The following is a 24,152-nucleotide window of genomic DNA, read 5'->3' as shown; positions in this document are numbered from 1 at the left end:
TTTTCCCAAACCTTAACAAGGGCCTCAGAAATAACATTTGGCCTCATTAGGAGCTCATTATATAATTGTGTGTATGTATGATTGTGTATCAGCTATGTAATGAGAGCAAAAATTCCAAAACGTAATCCTTAAAAGACTATAGCTACTTTACACAAAGAGAAAACAAAGAGAACTAATACAATATTTACCCAGTTTCTCCCCTGTAAACATCTAACATTTGCATATGTAAACTGTCCAATGAATAACTGACTACATTTGTGATTGAACGTTACTTCTGCCAAAGAGGTTATGTTTTCACCCTTGTCTGTTGGTTGATTATTGGTTTGTTTCTTAGCAAGATTTCACAAAATCTACTGGACTGGATTATCACTAAACTTGGCGGGAGGATGTGGTATGTGTCGGGGACGAACCCATTACATTTTGGTGCAGATCCAAAGAAATGGGCGGATCCGGGGAATTTTTTCCTCACTTTCTTTAACCTCGTGACACGGGCGTTTCTCGACATTGCCTTTGATTCCTCCGAGAACAGATCATGGATCATGATGAAAAAATCGGACATGTTTGGGGACTGATATTTATATTTTGGTACAGATCCAAATAAAAAACGGCATCTACTGAATTTAAATGTGGTTTCATAAGGGGACTGTTGGTCCTTGTCGGAGGTGTGTGCTCTACTGATTGACAGTAGAGCACACACACAGTTTTGGCATTTATTTCTCTCCTTTGTTGGATTTGGCTGCAGCCAGGCTTCCAGGTTTCAGTACAAATGGATCAGAGTGGCCAAACATCTCATGTACTTTGTTCTATTTAAAAGCGACTTTGAGTTATATGCAGAAAAGTCTGCATTTAGTTTTGCTCCCGATGCAGGTGCTGTGTTGTTGAACCTGATTTAGGTGACACTCAGCATTGTCAGGGCCACTTTCACTGATCCATAATGTATGTTTTCTCTTGCTCCACATCAACACTGAATGCATCAAACACGCGTTCACTGTAGCAATCGTGCCAGTGACAATATGAATATTTCACCTTATACAGGCTCATAGAGGCATTAGAGAGATGACGATGACTGTATTTAAGCCGTTTAGCGCAACCATCCACATGGCTCTTACTGTTCCGTGTGCCTCGGTACCTTTTAGGGATGTACTGTAGCATTAAATTTTAACGGGACAGCTCTTGCCGGGCCCAGGTGATGGCTTATCACGCCCAGAGAGAAGGAACACTTGAACAGGCTGAGGCATGATCTGTCTCAGCAAAGCTATTACAAGGTTCAGTGAGTCTAAGCACAGCCACACAGCGGGTGATAAGCAGGTGTATCCACAGTAAATGCAAGTGCGTGCGTGTGCAGCTCTCCTGAATGTGGGTGTGTGTCGCACGTTTGTTTGTGCAGTTTCTCTCAGCACAATTTTTTCTGCAGACTCGCACTCGGATGAATTTGCGAACCACTCAGCTTCAGACTTCAAAACATTTCCGACTATCGCAATCCTCTTTCATGGTCCTTTCTAAATCCCGGGTGTATGCGGGCGTTGACATTGGGGAGTAGATTTCCCAAATATGCCACAACGCCAACATAATCTCTCTCCTCACAGGCGTAGAAAAAAAACGTCAGATGACCTCAGAGAGCAAAGAAATGTCACACACAAGAACATATTTCAAGATATTCTGCCCAGCGCTGAGAAGAAGTCGCAGCATCTGTTCCCGAAGACTTTAACTTATCTATCTTCCGAGTGTGAATTACTGTCACAACACAAACCTCAGCCCTGAGATCTGAACCCGTGCGAGCTTTAAATTTATTTCTGCCTGTCTCCGTGTTGTGTTTATGTTTCTACACAGATTGTCTCCCTCCTCTCTTTTCAGACTTGTGCTTGCTCTTCTTCCCTCTATCTTACACACAGAAAAAGGAAGACACACAGTTGAGATGGAAGAGGCAACCTATTTTAGGACTGCCGTGTAATTAATCATAAGCTAGCAGCGAGCATTAGGAGAGGAGGATATGTATGATAGCTCCCTGTGTGACTTTCTGTCCCAACCTTCCTGACATTTCCTCTCTCGTTCTCAGTGCATCTCTTCCTCTTATACTTGTGCTTCTAAATTTGAATTTGTATCCTGTCCTTTCCTCTTCCCCAAGGGACCAAGGGTTTTCCCTCTATTAGTCAGTTTGTTATTCTGTTCTCGTGTACACACACCTATACGCACAAACGAGCTGCTTTCACACATACACTAAACTCCGGATATTGTCCTGAAATCGTCTGAAGGAAGTGAATGTGAGAATACAAATATCCGAGTCATTTGCAGGGGGAGACTCTGGATGATGTCTGAAGGACCACATGTCGCTAGGGATCGGGCACTTTGATGATGTTTCTGACAAGCAACAGACGCAAAACTGATTAAAAACAAAAAAGACTACAAATATCTCAGAAGTGAAAATAGGTGACATACACATAGAATGGTCTGTATTTATACAGCGCTATTCTAGTCTCTAGTCTCAAAACGCTTTACAGAACAGGTTATTGCCATTCACCCATTCACACTCACATTCATTCTAATGGGCAGCACTTTTCTATGAGGGGCAATTCGGAGATCAGTGTCTTGCCCAAGGAGACTTTGGCATGCAGATGGGGAAGAGTGGGATCGAACCGCCCCAAGAAGATGTCAGCTGAGAAAGAAAATGAGATTCGAGAGCTCTTGGTGATAAGGACTGACGGCACTGTTGATGTGCGGTAAACAGATACATGTGACTTCCGCAGGGGAAAGTTAAAAGTTACATCCTGCCCTCTGCATGCTGCCCTCCCCCTCGCTTGAACACTTTGGAGATTTTGCTGTTGTTGTGAACAGCATCCATAGAAACTATATCCTAGCACATCTCATTTGAAGTTATCTGTGAAAGGCTGATTCATGCAGAACATTTTCCTGTACTGAGATGTTGCTGCGGTCCCACAATCCATAACCGCTCAGTCTCTCCTGTTTTCTGTACGTATGATGTTTCTGCTAAGTGTGCAGGATGCAGACAGATGGTGAAGAGCACAGTCTCATTTGGGTGTAATAAGTCGTTTCTAATTGTCTGCAGATTGGATCAATGTCCTATTCTGCTGCAGCTCAGTGCTTTGTCTGTATTACTGAAGACAGTGCAGCCAACATTCATCAGTGCTGGTGGATGGTATCTGAGGAAAAGTCCTCTTTATCTCATTATTAGGGCAATTTTGCCAGAAATGGTTGAATTATGTCAAAATAACTGGACCAATAGGTATTCACTTTTCAGGTTTTCAAGGCATTTAACACATGCATGCCCACACACACAAATGAACACAGATGTCACTCACTGGCTTTGCTCAAATTATCCAATCAGTTGGTAATAACATCCACTTAAAACCTGAGGATTTTATGCTTTACTTTTTAAGTTGTCACTCATTTTTCATGATGCTGACATTAACAGAAGCTGAGCTGCAGTTTTACTGTCAGTGCTGTGATTGACTCTGACAGTCATCATAACGTCACCTTTGGCTCTGGAAGTGATCTTCACTGAGGCTACTTGATGACCCAGTCCTCAGCTGTCAGTTACACTGTGTGCATCGCTGCATTTTCCACTGCAGCAGATACACGTCCACCTGAGACGCAGTGTGAGACGTTTGTGTGGCTCTGATTTAAAACCATGAGCACATGCAGAGATACTCAGATGTCAGACAGGCAGTTTCACACTTTCATACTGTGGTCAGATGACGTGAAATGGCCCACAAAGTCCAGTTGGAGAAACAGATTGTTGTTCTATTGTTGTGTTTTTAAACACATCGACTTCTCCTGGATTTCTACGGACATTATACTAGGAATGTATGTTTCTACGAAGAGCGTCTCACTCGGACATTAGCGTTCACTCCTCTGGAGAATATACGGAGGTACTGCAGAGTTTAGTGCATGTCTGAGAGCAGCTTGAGACATTTTGGCTCCGTATTCTGGATAGTGGGAGGAAGTGGATAACCGTTGAATCTTTATTTACAGTCATGACAGAGAGCCAGCATGGACAATGCTAGCCCCATGGAGGTAGCTCACTTCAATGGAATGCAGTTATAAAGTTGTTACAACACCTGTGCATCTCCCTCTTTGACCTGCCAAAATGTCTGATGCAAAAAAGGTGCAGTGGATGGTCATTATTACTAGAATCGTGTTTTCTTTCTCTGTTCTTTTTCTTAGGAGTCTTCTTCTGTGTTGTTTTGCTTAATCATGCGTCTCAAACAGGACAGCTCTGCTTTGGGTATTTGGTTTAATTTCTGCCTCGGGTTACTGTTAGCACCAATTCTTTTTCTTTCAAATCTTCATGCGATTTCCAAACTGCTTTGCATGCAGCATTCTTGAAAACCTTATATGGGGATAATACAAATCCCCTCTCTGTTTTGCCTTAGGTTTTTTAACACAACCAGTTTCAAGGGCAAACACCTGCAATCTGGGATAGAGCCATAATGCATCAATGCTACTAAACCAGGACACACATTACTGTGCATTAACTAGTTTCCAAGCATGATTCTCTTATATTCACAATTTCCAGCTTTTCAAACAGTTGCTGGGTTCCCTTCACCTCAAATGAGATGTGGTCTTTATTTTACTTTTTGGCAAAATTATTTTACCCAATAAAATCAGTACCATTGAACTGAAAGACCTACCTTTTAGTTGAACTTGTTCAGCTGTATTTTTCCACGTCTTCAGTATATCAGATGGCATTCACAAACTGTCATACTGTTTCAAACTCAATACTATTTCATAAAACGTGACCTTGATCTTTTAACAAAGACACTGTATTTGAGAAAGTGACCATTTGGAATTGAAGGTACTTTTAGCATTTTTATACAAAAGTGATACACAAGCCACTTTGAAAAGGTTATTCTACAAAAATGCTGTACTTTGACACTTTGGATTTGTTACCCCGAGTGAGTGTAATCCAAGTTTGCTGATAATCTCTCTCGCCACCTATTTTCCCTCAGGAAAACACTGTGTTTTTAATCAATGTGACAGAAAAGTACAATACATAGCCAAGTTTTCCACAATTTGGCAACAGCAAAACCATCGTTTGTATGCTTTCATACTTTGAGTGAGTTTTAAATTTAAAGCACTCAGGATTCTTTGAACTGAAGCTTCACTACAAGCTACTCAGAAAACAAAGCTCAACACAACATGGCTACCTGTGGACTGAGGTCAACACAGGGGAGCACAAAATGTAAGTCTGTTCTCTTCCCTCAAATAGAGGGAGACGATACTCTCCTCCCATGGCTGGGGTGAAGACTTGGGTCAAGTTATAGTTGTAGTGATGCTCTGATACCTGGCAGGGGTCAGTGTGAGGTTCACATCACAGATGGTTGAGGTTTTTATGCTTAGTTTAAAGTGAGAGGGAACACAAATTGATGGTGATGAAGCATTTGGTTTCATGGATTTGAACTAGTGTCATGTTAAAGATGTGAACTGGTTCATACATTTTCTCTTATCAAACAGAAAGACTAGTACTTGCCTAACTGACAACAGCAGCCCACACAGGTGATGACAACAAGTATGTGTGTATAGTCTTTAGTGCACTCCTAGAATTACAATATGACACTAAAACTGACCATGGTGTAGAGTTGCAGGTGTGAAAACGCCCTTAATGCTTATCAGCCGACATTCACCTCTGATGGATGGATGGATGGATCCTTTGCTTCACCTCTTACTTTCCTCCATCTGTTCTCCTCCATTACCCGACATTAGCAAACCCAACCAGGCGCTCAGTTTGACCATATTCAGTGTGCAGTTTTTATTTGACATGTCATGCGCTGCTCAGCACTCTCGGATTTTATCTCCATCAGTATATCATTAACCTTTAAGCAATATATGTTTTCATATCACGTACAGTATTTCTCTCCCCCTCTCCGCTGTTGAGTTAAGGAATGAGCTTGTCTCTAATGGTTTTTCTCATTCAACGTATCGCTCTTACGTATTTTCCAAGGCAGCCCTTCCATCATCTCCCCTGCCCAGTGTATCAACAGCAGCGATGGGAGTCTATCACCCTGCTTCACAGGAAATTGAACACACACTCACATTATATCTCACCAGCATGCAATGATTCAGACCAGCATCCAGAAATACAAACACACACACACACACACGCTTGCACACAAACATAAACCCTCACACACACATAAAATGACAGTATTCCCAGACTTTCAGAGGAGCAGCACTCTGTGTTCTGCACATCATCTCTGCACTCATATATGATTAAGTGAGTCTGGCTGTTATTATGGGGAAGATGCAGAGTATAAGATGGCCTGACAGATTGTGTCAGGGGCTGCAATCCCATCAGTATTTGATAATAAAAAGACACTTAATCTCGCCAGTCCTTCATGGCCCAGAAAAAATAAAGAATCCGGATGCCCGCTTTGCGCTCTTACCATCCTTGTCATATTCTCCTCCCACTGCTCCATCTAAAAATATAAGAGCAATAATTACGACTTAATCTTCTTAATATCCGCCATTCATCCGCCAAAACATATCCCAGGGACAGGCGTGGAGTTATAGCACAGCAACGGAAAATCTGTTTATTATCCTCTGCGACGCACTTATGTACCATTAAAAAAAATACCAGTATGTACAACTGGGGGATGATCAGGAAATGTATAGGGACCTTGTGCTCGTGTGTGGGACCTGGGATGAGAGGCAGGAGAACAGCAGGAGGGGGTCGACTCTGCACGTTGTCCTTTTCCCGGCGAGCAGCAGACATGATAAACAGTGGGCACGACAGTCGCAACAACAGCCAATCTGTCACCTTGCCGAAAGTCATAGAGGCAGGGATGAGTCTGCCCACTCTTCTCCTTCTCCCATCTCTGTCAGATGGCAGCAAGAGGGTGGGCTGGGTAAGGATAATGAGACGGTTATAATGCCGACTCATGGCCTTGTCATGGTTTGTCAACACTTTCGTAATTGCTCCTCCTCTGTAGTAAATAACTCACCGGTCCCTCTCTCTATTTTTCAGTGGAGAATAACCCGTGCCAGACCAACCCCTGTCTCCATGGAGGGAGCTGCCTGCAGGAAGGTGACGGCTATAGCTGCTACTGCCCTCAGGGCTTCTCTGGGGAGAGCTGCGAGATCGGTGAGTCACTGCCGGGTCAGGTCTGAGCCAGGGAAGCCTGCGAGGTCAGCGGCTGCACATGCATGCTGTGTCACTGTATGCTAAATAACATTTAGCTGTTGTACACTTCTGTGCAGTGGATTCAGGAGGAGAACACCAGTGATTTTTTTTAGTTGGAGTCTGGATCCAATCACAAATGTCAAGAGCAGCTTCCCTGTCAGATCCAGTAGTGTTTGGATCCAGCTGCCTGACTGAAAGTGATCTGGGAATATCCATATGCTGCAAGTCACTCAGTTGTGACAGAGGCTGTTCAATATGAGATGTATGCTCAGCTGTGTGTGTGTGTGTGTGTGTGTGTGTGTGTGTGTGTGTGTGTGTGTGTGTGTGTGTGTGTGTGTGTGTGTGTGTGTGTGTGTGTGTGTGTGTGTGTGTGTGTGTTCACCTTCTGCCCCAAGAGTAGTAGGCATCTCTTCCTTCCACTCAGATGTGTGATGGGAGAATGTGGCTGTCAGAAAATGGTACTGTCTCAGGTGTGTGTGTGTGTGAGAGAGAGAGAGAGAGAGAGAGCAAGAGACACAGACAGACACTTAAGGACACATGGGCCCCAGCGGAGGGATGAGCTCAGTCAGGGGTGGAGCAGCTGATTAAAGTGCCGGCACTTTAATCATGAGGGAGGACAGAAAAATAAAGGAAAGAGAAGGTAGAAATGGTACATGGCGAAAAATCGCAAAGTAATTTTCTTACTCTGAAGGAACATGTGGTTACAACACGTACCCCACAGGATTCGAATGAGTTTGAAAACATCACAGTTGGTGCAAAAGTTGTTGTTGACAGCGTTCAGCCTGGCACATTGATTCTGGGCCCTGGCCAAAGCATCGTGGGTTGAATGATATTGTAAATATTAAAGTACATACATGAGCCACACTGGTGTAACGTGGGTGTTTAAAACTCCTGGCTTACATTTTTGGCTGCCAAGGCTTGTCTGTTCTTTTGGCAGCTACCTTCTAGTAACACATCTTATTTTCAATGTTTAGCTCCAGTTTCTGTTTTCAAGGCCTTTTGTAGCAGATCAGTAAGGTCATCCAGTTCTTCCTATTAAATATGTGGTGTTTATTTGAGTGAAACCTCTTCGATGTGTAGACACTGACAACAAGATGCCACATAAACAATCACAGAGCTTATTGACTCATCCTATTTTATAAGCTCTATGTGTTCCACGTTCATGCCTACAAAGACCAGATGGGGTTTAACGGGTCATTACTTATGGACAAAGGTTCATAGATCAGGGGTCAGGGGTCAAAAGAGGCGTATTGTCCTGGGTCTGTTTATCTGATAGATGTATGTGTGCATTAACATCATCGGAGAGCAATCAACATTGAAGCTTTGGATCAATAAGTTGTGACAAATGTATCTTAACTGCATGAATTACACACGTATTTTGCAATGATCTGTTGCGATCAATTTGTTTGGTGTTTTTTATTGACATAGATAAAACGTATTGGTTTTGAGAGGCTATTGGAATAAACTAAGACATTTCCGCCGACAGTTTAAGAGAAAAATATTTTAGTTCTGCACTTTCCTTCAGCCTTATTCTCTAAGGAGTGTTTAATTGCTTTTTCCGGTGTTACTTTAGTGTTGTGGTGTTGATTATGTCACTGAACTGCTGCAAATCTGATATTTTTTAATATTAATCATAGCTAAAGGCAAAAAGGTTAATTGCCTGAAACAGCATATATACAACCACAATTTAACCGACACAACACAGACAAATTAAGCTGTAGGAAATATACAGTGGGTCATAATCTCTGTGTTGCATTTCACACACAGAGCTGAGCTTATTCTAGGCCTCTTGTTGATAGAGCCAGAGAGGCATATTCACCAGTATCCTCTGCTCTGCTGCCGCTCTCCATGTGAAATCATTATTTAGTCAAAATGAGGCAGTGGCACCACAGCTGCAGTGATCCTGTCTCCAGGACCTGGCTCCTAGCTGCAATTATTTGGGAAGATGCATTTTGGGGAGCTGCATTATTAATGGCTTGTGTTTCTACTGTGAGTCAGTGGTTAATATTTATGAGAGAGGGAAAAGATAGTGTGGACTTCTCAGCGTTCGCACTCCAGCCCCACTAGATCCTTATCTTTGTAAAGTTCTTACTTAGTAGTAGTAATCATTCTAACTCATTCAATGGTGTTAGTACCAGCATACCTCCGTCAAGGCTAATGCCTTATCTTGCCATGTTGAAGAAAGTTTTTTAAAGTTTCAAGTTCCACCTGTTTATCTTAATCCACTCCGACATATGGCCCCTCATTGGGTCAAGCCCCAACCCTCCACAAAGTTTCATGGAAATCCGTTGAGTAGTTTTTTCGGGATCAGAATAGACAAAGAAATGCAAGAAATCCGAACCTCCTTTGCGAAAGTAATAATGTAAAAACACCCACAGAAATGTAAGCTTAACTGTCGCTTCCCTTGTAGAGTAGAGTACGTACTACATGTAAAGGCTGAATCCCATGAAATCCAGCAGGCTGCCTCAAGAACCTACTGCAGATGGCACCGAGTCAGCAGGTGGTTGGCAAAGTAACATTCTTACCTCCACGACCTCCACAATAGATATGGAACTGACTTTGATTATCATTAGCAATGCTAGGCTAACCCTGAGCATTCAAATGCTAACCACTAGCATACCTAAGCTAGCTCCTAAATATACGTGGAAACATGGCTCGTGATTTTCACAGCTAAAGCTCCTTTGCATGCGTTCTCACTGAAAACGAATCATGCCACTGTTGTGTCATTGTGACAATAATGGAATACAGATAATGACGTTCTGTTTTTAATGGCTTGTTGTTGGAGTAGCTGTATCTTGGTTGCCGGTTTAGTGCAGATAAGTTGTTTTTTTCTATGGACCTCCATGATAGTAGCAGGGCTGCATGCAAGATAAAACAGTAAAACATGGAATAAACAAGTCAACACTGAGAAATGTGGGTAAATTTCGGAAAAATATTTTAGTAACATGTTTTTGTGTTTTAAATACCATACCTTCTGAGAAGATCACAAGGAACATGGTTTGAATATATGCTTTAAGCTGACTAATATAACTGTCATCCAAGGTATTACAATATACCATACCTGCCACTTCTGTAATGACACCATTTATATGTAAGACAATATAGTGATTAAGTCAAACTTGTTTCATTTATTAGTTTAATATATCAGAGTGTGGATACCTGAACCAAGCACGCCAGGAAAGAAAAATGCAGCTCAAGTCATCATGTGACCAGTTATAAAAGAGCTTTTACTGTGAAATAGCCATGTTTGTATGTTGTTTTTTGAGCAAGCTGTATGTATGCTAGCACTTGCCCTATGCAAATGGTTAGCCTAGCGTTGCTTGTGAGCAAAAAATTCATATATACTGTATATCAACTAGGTTGATGAGGTAGGAATGTGAGTTTCCAGACCCCAGAATTAGGATCTTCGCTAAGTAGCAGGTTGGCTCGCCTCGGAGAGAGATGACCCCGGCTCCTCATTTACCACTGCTGAGAAGGATGTATACTGGAGCCTCCACCAACTCTTAATTTTGTCTCGTACCCTGCTGCATGTCACCCTCTCTCCCTCTCTCCTGCTTTTTCTGTCTCTCTACACGTCTATAGAAAAATTATAATAAAGGCAGGAATGCCAAAAAGGAAGAAGAAGGAATCTAAGCTCGAGGTTGTTCTTTCCTTTTGATCATTAGAACCAGTTGGTGAAGCCTGAATCCTGCAGCAGAATAAGTGATTAATGAGACACAACACAGCCTGTCACTTTGATGGCTATGTGGTGAGATACAGTAATGAATTATATTTTCCTTCACCACAGCTGGAATGAACATTTTTTCACAGATATGACAGAATAAAATATAGCCCAAAATAAACAACTAAAAAAAAAAAGCCACCCTCAGGGATTATCCGCCGCTGAAGATGTTCAGATATAATCGTCAAATATCTCTGTCTTAGTGTCTCTAATCCTTCCTGTGATGTACACACAAATCTAGATAAGCAGTGACGTACAAGCAAGTAAAAAAGAGGCTCACCGTCCTGTACAGCCCTCACACAACCATGGTACAGAGGTGTTGTACTGACTTTGATTGATTAGACCTCAATCAGTTTTGGTGAACTCATTAGGATGACATTATGTCTGTGAAGATTCTCAGTCATCCAGGTCATGGTATATCCAAGTGCTAAATGACAGGTCAACTGGTCTTGGTTGAGTTACTTGAAGACGTTTCACCTCTCATCCAAGAGGCCTCTTCAGTTCTAACTGACTGCTGGGAGCCCCAGGTATTTAACTTGTAGGGTGGTTAGGAGTCGTTTAATTTAACCTGAGAGTCTGGGCCCACCCTGCTGTTGGTTTCACTGGGAGTCGTTTTTCCGGGTCGTTGAGTATACTCAATCGCATTGTCCAAAAATATTCTTCACAGGTTATATATGTTTTGGAAATAAATCTAAAAATGCAGCTCAAACGAGCCATTTATACAGTTCCCCTGAGAGCTCAACGCACTGCAACTTAAGAAAACACATATAAACAACGTGTCAATAGAGAAAACACCTGAATCGATTTGACAACACGTGTGGCAGATAGAAAAGGGCTGCAAGTACTCACAACACAACCAAATACTACACAACCAATTACTCACAACACGGCCAAATACTCACAACACAACCAAATACCTCACACCATTACAAAATACTTACAACACAGCCCCATACAACACAACCAAATACCTGCAATAAAACCAAATACTCGTAACACGACCAAATACAACACAACCAAATAGTCACAACATAACTAAATATTCACAACACAACCAAATATTTGTAACACAACCAAATACTCACAACGCGACCGAATGCTCACAACACGACCAAATACAATCAAATACCCACAACTAAATATAATACAACCAAATACTCACAACATAAACAAATACTTGTATTGTATTTTGTATTGCTGTGCATGTGTTGCTGAATTGATGACAATCTTCATTTACATGTTTTTTTATCTATTTGTTCATGTTTTCTGAAACTGTCCTGCTCGGAGCTCTCAGATACATTTAGTAGTATGGACAGGAAACCAATACCAGCATGTAACCAGGACAAAGTAGGCTACATGTATATTACTACAGTTTTCAATTTGGAAACTTTACTTTCTAAAACTACACATGTGTAGCATTAAGTAATAAAGCTGTTTCCATGTGGTTAACTTAAAACAAAGGCCTTTTACTTTTTTGGGTCAAGTAGGAAAATCACCGGTGTAACATGAAAACTGAACATTACAATCAATACCTGCACTGTTTCAAATATGACAAGCCAAAATGTCTACTGTAAAAAACACCACTGTTCTTTCTTTTTGAAATTCATTAATGTGCCAGTAATCTGAAAATTCTTTGACTGACAATTTGGCAAGTGTACGTAATTCTTGAATTCAAGACAAACACACAGTGTTGACCAGTTTAAGCTTCAATGAAAGTCCACAAAAATGTTAACAAGTCGCACAAGTTTTCTCCAAATAAACCGTGCTTTATTCACTAATAAAGGTGTAACTAATAAAAACACTGACTTCAGTGGACCAGTATCGGCATCACAGCCTGTTCTGCATGTCTGGCTCACTGCCACACCGCCGACAGAATAACTCATCAAAAACTCATTTTCCTGCTATGACAAGTCATATCTCATTATTCACAGATTTATCTCAAGCACTGCAAACGTACACTGTTAATCTACACTACACAGCTCTGCAGGTGACAGTTCATTCATTGCTTTATGGAAACATTAGAGGATTCAAAATATCTTAACTCAAGGTCAATTTACTAGCTTGTTTTGAAGCTTTTCAACCACATGGCCCTCCTCAGCTCATTGTTCAGCTGCCAACATCAACACAGACAACTTTACTTTCAAGATGTTAGAATCACAGACAGACAACTAGGCAGAGTGTTTGTTCCAGTCAAAGCACCGACACAAGCTGAGGAGCATACATACATATGCATGCTCCTCATAGCACCACTTTTCACTTTTTCTCTCTTTTCTTATGCGTCTGTTCTCCACACATGGAAAATCAGGTCAACACAGCACGTTATTGGCATGTCAGTTAAATTAATGAAGGGACATAAACTCCCACACATTTCCTTTTCTCAAAGCCTGTGCCTGCAGTAAACATGTTGATATTACAGCATTAAAAGGGCTTTAAGTCCCGTAGTTTTATTTAGATTCAAGAACCTACTGATACAGAGACAAAGTATTGAGTGATTGTTTTAAAAGTAAAGATACAGCTTTCTGTTTATATTGTCTCCTTTTTTCCTTTATTATCTCTAAAACTGAAATCGTATTCTTTTTGACAACTGCTGCTATTTCTGTCAAGTTCACGTGCCGTTTGTTGTACAGGAAACACATTTCAAACAAAGAATGTGTCGTGGGATCAAGATGGAAAATATCCCTGTAAAAAGGAGGGAATTACTCTGATCACACTATTCTCTTCTCAAGTTAATCAACACTGTTCTCCCTCCTCTCCTCCATCTTTCCCACCAACCAGTGTGATTCTCCCCCCCTCCATTTTCTCTGTAGCTTAGAGGAGATAACAGAACCTGAGCTGCTTCACAGAGCCTCAACAGTTTTGACAAAAGCGACACGCTTCGTGGGCTGTGTGGATTGTCTTTGTCTTTGTCGTCCTTATCAACATTCCTCCTTTATTGCTCCTCTGCTCTTTAACAACTCCTCAAGCAGATCAATCAGAAACAAGGAGCAGAGTGCAGGAGGGCGTAAAACACAACGTGTGTGAAAAGGTGTACACACTAGAGTTTGGATACTTAATCTGAGCCCCAGAAATGTTGACCAAAGTTTTGGACAAAAACATTGACGTTTATTTTTGACAGAAATTTAAGATAAAAAAATGTAGACCAAGAATTTTGACAACAATTTAGTCACAATTTTGGGATAAAGATATGACAAAAATTTTGGACCAAAAACATTTTTCATTATTCACAGATTTATCTCAATCACTGCAAACGTACACGTACAAAAATTCTAATGCTACCCATGTTGGCCGAGCTATCTACTTGATTTTTTATCCTGCACTTGTCCATTATCAGGAAAAGCCTGACCCAGATTTGGGCTTGATCAGTTTTCTCTCGGGCTCGGTTGAGTTTAATAACTGTAATACGCACCTATACACTCTTATCACCATCTGAAAACCTACAGTAACGTTTAAAGAAGTTCCAAGTCAACCTCCACCAAACAGAATGAACAGCAGCATCTTGTACAGCACCTGGCCACAGGGTTGGTTTTCTGCTCAACAGACATCACACCTGATTTTTTTTATTTCATTTTTCACCTCCCCACACAGCCTCTTTTTCCAATCATGGTGATTAGATCTGAGTCTCCTCTGCCGCTTCCTTCCTCTCCATCCCTCCCCTGTACTTTGAATCGAATTTGATTTTTCTTTTCCTTACATTTATTTCTCTGACCACATCTTCATATTTTTACTCCTGTTGCTGCCTCACCCGCCCTCTTCTTGTCATTTTTTACCACTCTCCTATTTTTTATTAATCCTCCATTTCTCTCTATTTTTCTTTGTCCTCCTTTTATCACCCTTTTTCTCATTTTTCTCTCCCCTCTACAGCCCACTCCATCTCCCTGCCCTCCTCTCTTCCTCCCCTCACCCCTCCACCACCACGCTGCTCCTTCGCGAGACCTACAGTGTAGCGCCGTATTTGAAATTGCTTGGCAGAGCAGAGATTGGGGTGAGAACAAGTCTGTAGCAGGCCCCCTCCCCAACAGCATCTCTCCCAAATAACACATTTCATTTCCTGCCACTGCACTTCCTCACTCACCCAACACCTCTAACCTCTCTCTGGCTCCCAGCTCATGTCTCTACCCCTTCTCCTGCTCTTTATTTTCCTATCAAAAACCAAGACAATTATTTATACAAAAATGCCTCTGTACTGATGCATAAGATGAAACTTATTCAAGTTCACACGGTCGCTCATATCCAGACTCAAATCCCCAAATATGCTCACAAGGTTGTGCACAAAATATCCTCTATTTTTCTCCTTTTCTCCCAGAAATGGACTCTGACACACACACACACACACACACACACACACACACACACACACACACACACACACACACACCCACACCTGTTTGGGCCTGTCCTATATAAAACCAATATGTGCTCAAGACTATGTGAAGAGCTAATGCATAGCTCATGTTTAAAGAGGCCACGAGAAACGGTCCTGCCGGGTTTCTGTATTAGCTAATTCCTCCTCTGGGACCCACTCCACTCACATCAGCTCGTATGATTGAGTCTGAAAGATTCATGAGGCTGAGGCTAATAATATAACCGGCCCCTAACGCACCTTAGCAGTGTGTCCACAGATCTGAGCGATGAGGTCAAAGATGACAGGGGGGAAATGGGGAGGGACAGGCTGTATAACTGAGGATTATAAATGTTTTATTGTAGGTACACACAGGCTGTTGAGGTATTTGTCGGCAGATCCCTAAGAATCTGGGGGCTTTTGGGGCGAACTGAGGCAGTGAGTGAAATTGGCAATATGTTTGACCTAGAGCTGCTGTATAAGATATAGCAAAGAGTTATAACCCAAAGCACAGAACCAGAAAAGAAAGAAACCAACAGACAGATTGATTCTCAGTGAGGTGCAAGGGTTCGTAAAAGAACCCTTGCACCGCTGCTGCCATGCTGCTCCCCGCAGGACATCCCATTCATTACTTCATTAAGGAGGGAATAGATTTATGTGTTTGGCTCCAAATTCTCCAAGTTCTCGCAGTTAGGTCAATATGCTGTGGAGTTTTACTGCTATTTCTTGTCTTCTGCTTCTTCTGCAATGTTGCTTTTATTGACCACAGGGGTGAAAGAAAACACCATTATAAAACAATGGTTCATATAATGATGAACAATTTGATGGCTCACACACAACAACAACACCTAATAGACATAATAGATTCCTGGAATACTGGAAAGTCAGATATTTAATGGAAATCTGTTTCCTTTTCCTGGCAAAAATACTGTAACTCTATAGGAACTTGATATTTGTATTTCTTATCTGTGCTTGTGTCCTGATGAGTGAAACAAAGGTCCTGTTCAACATTAGCTATGGTCTGGGGTGAAAGGGGCTGATTGAATCAATTTTCTGTGAGAAGCTATAAGATTTTACACGTTAAAAATGGTAAAAAACTGAACCAATAGAAAATCAATATGTGCTGGGAAGTGTTGATATTGTGGCAGTAGCCACAAATAAATCAACACCTCCCAAAGACTGACACATAGAAATAGGACACATTCGTGTTCACACTGCTGATAGAATGTGGCAGAATGCGTCCCAGACCCTGATCAGACCTGGAATCAACATTTGTCTCGAGTGATATGATCACAAGTGGAGAGCTGTGAGTATGTCAGTTCTTTCAAGGCATTAGAATGCATCTCCACATACAACTCCCATTACACTTGTGCTCAGACTTCACTTTCCCGCCCTGTTAGCCATAATGCACGTATGTCATTTCTGTTTCGCAAAGACCAAATTATGTTGCATTTACCCAGTCTGACTTTAAAGAGAGAGAGAGAGTGGGGCCAGGAGTGGCCGAGCAAATCAATGCACAGGGCGAAGCTTGACTCTTGAATGATTCATTATTTCAGCCGTTTGAAATAGTAAAGAAGAAAAAAAAAAGAAAATCAATATGTGGAGGTTAGTGTTAATTGTACCAGCAGTCACAAATAAATCGGTACATGGGAAACACTGAGAAGTAGTAAAATGTTTTCAGTTCATTATCAAACAGTAATGGGTCAGAGGACGTCGCTGTGGCCCAGGACACATTTGTATTCATAAGGCTAAAAGAATGTGGCCACTTTCAAGTGTCTATAAAAAACATGCTGGCAGTTCAGCAAGGGGCTTAAAGTATCTCAGCATACAGATGAAAGTGGAAACAATCTCAGTCCCAAGTCTTTTTTTTATACCCAGAATTCAAACTGTTCCTTGAGTCTATGTTTCGGCCTCAATCTCCAAAAACAGAGTACAGACTAGGTTTCAATAGATGGAGCATTAAGTGCAAGACAAACACCACAGTGGATGCATGTGACAGTTTCCCTTCCCCTGCACATAATAATCACCTCAGCTGAGCATTAAGATGGTTACATGATTCTGTATGGTAGCATTGCATTTTTGACACAACAAAGATTAAGCTCTGGTAATTGTTCTGCTAAAAACATGAGGGCACAATGAAATAGTCAGAGAATGTGAAAATACAACATTTTATGAGGAATTGAAATTTCTTGTTTACCTAAGCAGGTGCTGCAGTCTGACAGTAACACAACAAATGACTCGGCACAGATGAGCCATGCATGGGGCCGGACGGGACAGTGAGTGTGCAAATGGCGGAGTGTGTGTGATTGATGACCGGCGGTTTGTCACAGTTTGTCGGCGGCACAGGAGCTCTTAACAGGCTATGATGGGCTGGATCAGCCTGCACTCACATGCCTCATTAATTCATCCACACCGCTGGATTCCTCAGTCAGCATTATGGCTGGCAGCACCCCCACACCCCCCACCACCACGCATACGCTTTTACCTCCGATCCCTCCAACAACACCGGGAAGACCTGATTGGAGCTGCTCGGAATGCAGCTGATTCAGGCAGTGATACATGAATACGCAAAATCTGTCTGACACACTTACACACACAAATGCAGTCTAAAAAATTGTTATTGTTATTAAAAAAATCTAACATTCTGCCTCCAACCTGCACATGGAGACCCACAGATACAAGTTCAGACACCTGTGTGTGTGTGTACCGTCATGCAGTTAAACTTTGTCCACACTAGATTAGAGTTAGGTGAACGATTTAATTTGCTAGTTTTCAATCAGCTTGGACGCTCTTTCCTCTGCAGACTCCTCAGGACAATGAGAGACAAAGGACACACAGGCTGCAGAGATGAATGAGAATGAGCTGCAGGGCTGTGTGTGTGTGTGTGAGTGTGTGAGAGAGAGAGAGAAAGAGAGAGAGAGAGAGGGAGTTCTGCATGCAGTATCTCTTCGGTATAAACACAGTGCAGATTAATGAGCTGCTGGCAAAGTTGCCAGTACACTCACCCCTCTTCCTTTATCTCTTTTTCACTCTCTCTGTCCAACACACACACACACACCCCCCTTATACACACACATTCACACACTTGCCACTTCATTTTGACCGCTCCTTATGTAATTTAATCGTCAGCTAAGGTATAGAATATGCACGCATGTGGCTGATGATTAGCTCTGTCAGTGTGTGTGTGTGTGTGTGCGTTGCTCTGGATGAATGGAGGCAGTGACTACATACACTGGATGACGGCTGTAGGAGGCAGTGAAGCATATAAAAGCCGGCCACGTAGAAAGCGGGGAAAATTGATTTCCCTTGAATACCAGGAACTGGGCTTTAATAAGTGTTCCAGAAACGACGGCACAACAAACACTCGCCCACTGGGACACTGGTTCATCTTTATACTTGATGACTTATGTCATCAAGTATAAAGATGAACAGATCACATGCGCTGCATTCACATGAGAGGTCACACAAGCATAAAAAAAACATACATACACACTGTGGTGACCCAGTAATACAAAGAGGATTTTTTTTTTCTTATCTTCATGTTAGCAGACCAGCGATAAAAAAAAATAGCTGAAGTCAAGAATGAGAGAGAGACCAAGGAGCCGAGAAAAAGAAGGCGACACAGCAAAGATGATTGAGTAGATAAAGTCCTTGACCAGGCTTCAGTACGACTGACTGTTAAATACAAATTACCTTAAAAACAATGAAATCCTCCTTATAGTTTACAAGGTAGCAGTGATTAATTGATTCTGACACCACTAAGGAAAAAACGGATAATTTAACTCTAGGATTTGCTCTTTAAGTATGTCAGAAATAGTGACAGGAGGCAGAGAATAGCCTGTCATTCATCCCTCTGGGGACCTGCTCTACTTTAAGAGTACAAGTATTGCATTTCTTAAGCGTGTAGGAGTAAGGACAGAGAGAGGAGGAAGTGAGTAAGGAAGGAGGGAAGGTAAGAGCAAAGGGAGGATGGCAGGGTAATGAGGTGGAAAGAAGGAAAGTTAAGTCTTCGAGGGGAGTGAGGAGAGAATTCAAAGAATGATGACAGATTGAAAAAATTTAACTAAAGCCTTGTCTACACTGCTTTGAATATAACCACAAACCAGAGAATACAAGAAACACTCAATCAACCATGTCGGGCCAGTAGGTGGCGATAAAGTCTACATTAACAATCTGTCGGATACTAGAGAAGAACATTTTCAGTCCCAGTAATACATGGGCAACACCCGTGAATGTCGGTGATGTGGTGCAGTGATGCTAACTTTAGGTGGAAATGTGTAATGAGACCTAGCAGTGCTAACCAAACGAAGAGAAACCCAAATGTTGCCCCATTGTTGTTTCTGAGACGTTTGTAAAAATCTGTTTTAGTGAATTAAAAGGCTGTTTGCGTGTAGACGAGAAGCTCAAATGCAGAATGGTGTGGACAGAGCATAAGTAAGGAAGGAAAGAAAGATAGGAGAGGGAGGAATAGAAGAGGAGAAAAGGAAGGAGTCAGCAGGCGAGATTTGACAGTGTGAGCAATCCATTTGAAGAGTTGGGTGTGTATCTCCTTTAAGGGGAGTTGAGGTATGTTAATGATCACCCTTGGGTGTCCAAGGTAGATGAAGTTGTCAAAGAACAGGCCAGACCCTGCACGGCCCTGAGGGACGCCGCCACCACCACTCGTAACACCACAAGCCCAGAAGGGACACCTGTAAACCCACAGACTCAAAGGAAATTAGCCCGGTAAGACTCACAGGGCGAAGGAGGATAAACTTGCCATTTAGAAATGTCCAGAGGGAAGGAGAGAAAATAGAAGGTGAAGAGACTCAGAAGTGACTAATGAACAAAAAAGTGTGGAGGGAAATGGAGGAGGAAGGGAGATGGAAGTGGAAATAGGAAGGAAATGAGGAAGAGAGAGGGAGTGAAAGTAAATAAGATCTGATGATTGTCTGGATGTATTCTGCATTTCCTGTCATTTTAAACCCTCCCTCTCTCTGTGAGGAGATAGAAATAGAGTGTGGCTTTATGATACTGGTGACAATGTGGCCCATTGCTCAACATTTCCTGTCCCTGGCTCTTTTTATTCCACTGGCCCCCTCCCACACAAAATATTAACTGAAGACGGAGCCATTGAACACACACAGGCTCACACACACACACACACACACACACACACACACACACACACACACATTTAACATCAGTGAGCAGAGTCGGGCTGTCAGGGCTGAAGGCTAGCAGAGCGATGTGAGATGTTGTGACACTTTACCTCATTACATTTTCCCAGTGCTGTTGTGAATGTTGCAGCGGTGCTGTCAACCAAAGAGAAGACCTGTCTGAAACATACTGTGGGCATACGCATCCGCCCACACACACACACAAACACACATGTCACTGACACATTCACAAATCCACAGTGCAACACATGAATTGAGATGAATCTTTTCCTGTTTTTATATTTCATGTCGCAGTGTGAATTTTTGTGTGAAATGTCTACAAGGCAGGTTTTAGGCTCACTTTGCTCGATTCCCCCTCGACGCTCAAGGAAATCTTGTAAACCCTGACGATTTGGATCGTTGCCTGCGTGCGGCTCTCACTACATCGTCTGGGCTGCTAGCTGTAATTGCGTCTGGGGCTAGTGGTGAGGTAACATATCCCTGTTCATCCTAATGTCTTAGCCAAGTATAAGGGAAGGAGAAAAAAACAGAGTGCCTGTTTTCACTAGAAACCCCAGGATGAAGGAGTGTGGATCCTCAGATTGGTTGATCTGCATTGCTGTGCGCTCTCTGGGGAGCAGGACAAAGCCTTGGGCTGTACCAGAGCTGCAGCGTAGTCTGTCTGTTTCCTCTTCTCCCTGCTGATCCTGATCCCTTTGTAATCCACCCGCACCCAAACACAGCTGAAGGCACAGGACTCCACACTATACTGCTTACACACACACACACACACACACACAGACACACACACAGCTCAACACAGAGTGCTCGCAGATATACAAGTACAATATCTATACTCTATGATCACAGAATGTACCTCATATATTTCTTATTCTTTACAATACATATCGATTAACTACTCTTGAAAACACTGAAAAAGTTCATTCTTAGTCTTGAACAGAACAGATGACTGAACATGTCACATCCATTTCCCAGGTGTCTTGTCCATTTCAATCATATTACATGATTTTAACAGCAGACGTCGTGGAGTTATAAAAGTTCAGATTTCCATTTTTTCTGAGCTCAGATTTCTCATCCATGCGGCTTAAAGGTTGAGAGTGAAATTTATTCTAGAGCTTGGAAACAGGAGTAGACAAATAGTAGAGACCCTGGAGATAAGATTGTTTTGTCAGCTAATGAAGTTTTCTCTGCATGATCCATTGTGTTAGTAAAACTTGTTTACTTCACTTTCAACAGACCTAATTGATTTTTGTTGTACCAATGAAAGTGATTTTCTTTAAAGTTGGTAAACAATGGAAAACAATGACTTGCACTCATAACTCTAACCACTGTTATTAACCATTTTCTTTTACCTGTTAAACAGAAATATTAAATGATCCTGATAAAGGACTGGTGTTGTTTACACTGAAAATCCTGCAGAGAGGAATATTATCATTTTGAAAACCAAATCAATGCTTTCAAAGGCACTAAAATGTTTTACAGAGGAAAACTGCTGGGTTAGATGATCATTCTTTGTGGGTTCATCGTGATTAGAAAACCTCTTCAGATTTCATGTTGTCATTTGATCCAGTAATTAATAAATATTAGTGTTGTTGCCAAATGTGACAAAAATGTGTGCGGACAGAAAGATGCACAATGTAGAGGTATGAGGTTAGAGAATCACATGGTGACTTCACATATGTACTGACTATTTGCCATACACACACACACACACATATACTAAGTTTATGCTTGCAGCTGTGAATATCCAATCTGTAAACACACACAAACACACGCGAATACTAAATACACAATCTTTACACTAACAGATAGGGTCAGGGTGAGGGTCAATTCATTTTATGCTCATGCTCATTAATGCCGCTGCACACACACAAACACACACCAACATTATAGTTATCGACACAACACAACATGGTCCATTGAGTGGGCTCGCTGTTGTGACGAGCGCTGGTTCAATAGAAAGGTATCCATCTTTGCAGAAGGGCATGGAAATGTCAATGCCCCTCAGCCAGCCAAAGAAAGTCAATCATCCAGGGTCCCGCACAATGAAGGATGACAAACACAAAGCCATTTAGTGAAAAACCTTTGTCTCGCAAACATTTCCATTTCAAAGCCTCCATTTTACAGCATGTCATGTCAATTTATTTTTACATAATGTCGGCTGTGGTTTGGAGGCAATTAGGAGAATTCAAAAAGGGCTGACTAGATCTGTCACTGCTGTTGGTTGATAACAGGGCGGACCGGCACCCGCGGTGTTTGTTCGAGTGTGTTTCTGCATTGCCCTGCGTCACAGAAAGACTGATTGGGATAGTGCTCGAATGAATGTGTCACTGACAAAAAAAAATATGATCCTCTCGTGCCGCATTAATATTGTCCCTTCATGCCCTCCATACCGCCGTGTCAGATGTGAAGTCTGCGGGTGGCATTTACTGTTTCAAAGGTTCTCTGTCTAATTGGTCATACAGCTGTTTGGTCTGTACGGCTGGCATTTGTGCTTTTCTGTCTGTCAGGACCAACTCAAGACCTTATTGCTGCTTTTCACATGTTCATTCCTTCCATAAACGGGGGTTTGAAGAGACTGGAGGAAATTCAACATACAATGAGAATTTCTGTGCTCACCTACTATACTCTGCTTGTGTGAGTCTATTACTGTCAACACAATTCTGATGCATGTAACCGTAGACTGTATATATAGATGGACAATATGACACCAAACAGTGAAGTCCAGTTGTCCCGATCGCCCCTGGTGGTTGGTCACATTATAAGTAATAAATCCAGCCTCCTCCATGTTAGTGGATGGGACCAAACTAAAAAGTGGACTTTTGTAAATTTAGCTAATTTTTATCACACTGATTAGTGCTCACATTTCTTACCTCTTACCATCTCTCTTTTAACTTCTCCGACAAGGTTATGTTTTCACCTCTGTCTATTTGTTGCTTTGTTTGTTTGTTTGTAAGTAATATTATGTAAAAACTACTTGATGGATTACCGTGAAACTTGGTGGAAGGATGCAGAATAGGTCATGGAAGAACCCAAACATTTTTAGTGCGGATCATTGGGCAAATCCAAGATATTTTTTCACATTCGTAACATTTGTTGACATCCTTCCTCCAAGTTTCCTTGCAATCCATCAAGTAGTTTTTGCGTAATCTTGATTACAAACAAACAAACGGACACATTTTGGGGGAGTCACAATTGACCAAAGTAATCGTGCCTGGGACATTTTACATTTCACACAGGCCTCACTCCTTAAGAATTTTAACTTAAATCGAGAAAAAGTGAGACGCAGCACTGAATTTCACTGCCCTGCTCTTTCACACAGTCATTGGGGTTAACAAGCAAATGGCTGTAATCGTAACCCTCTCAATAGACATTTGTCGTACTTTTAGCATTCAGAATGGGCAGCCGACATCTTTACTTCCCCTCAACTGCACTCAGCTACACAGCAGGCACAGGAGCAGCAATCACTTAAAATCACAGTCAGAATGAGCCTCTTAAGACAACGACCACAGAGGAAATGTTAGCTATTTTTGTGTCAAAGCAAGATGTCGAGTTAAAAAATATCTTTGATGCTTCTCGCTTTGACGTTTCCTTTTATTTGATGTCGTGGGTGAATATTTATGAGTGTTTTGAAGGAGAGAATAGGGTATTTGCAAAACAGCTCACGGCTGCACAATCAAAAAGATGACCAGATGAAGTCAGATGGCAAAAATCATTTCATCTTAATAAGGAGAACTCTACTGATCCAGTATCCTAATGTTTAACATGTTTACAATGCCGTTTCCTTAACATTAC

At 41.8% G+C, this 24,152-nt stretch overlaps 1 protein-coding gene across 2 annotated transcripts in view; it reads left to right on the top strand.

Annotated features, from left to right (window-relative positions):
- Window positions 1-24,152, top strand: part of ncanb (neurocan b) — a 150,974-nt gene that overhangs the window by 80,055 nt on the left and 46,767 nt on the right. For both annotated transcript variants that reach the window (XM_034582881.1, XM_034582880.1), the window contains exon 10: window positions 6,983-7,099. In XM_034582881.1, coding sequence (XP_034438772.1) covers window positions 6,983-7,099 — 117 coding nt within the window. The remainder of the gene's footprint in view (window positions 1-6,982; window positions 7,100-24,152) is intronic.

Source organism: Hippoglossus hippoglossus, chromosome 4 (genome assembly GCF_009819705.1).
Source record: "Hippoglossus hippoglossus isolate fHipHip1 chromosome 4, fHipHip1.pri, whole genome shotgun sequence".
NCBI classification, from domain to species: Eukaryota; Metazoa; Chordata; class Actinopteri; order Pleuronectiformes; family Pleuronectidae; genus Hippoglossus; species Hippoglossus hippoglossus.
This window is presented reverse-complemented; position numbering and strand designations above follow the sequence as displayed.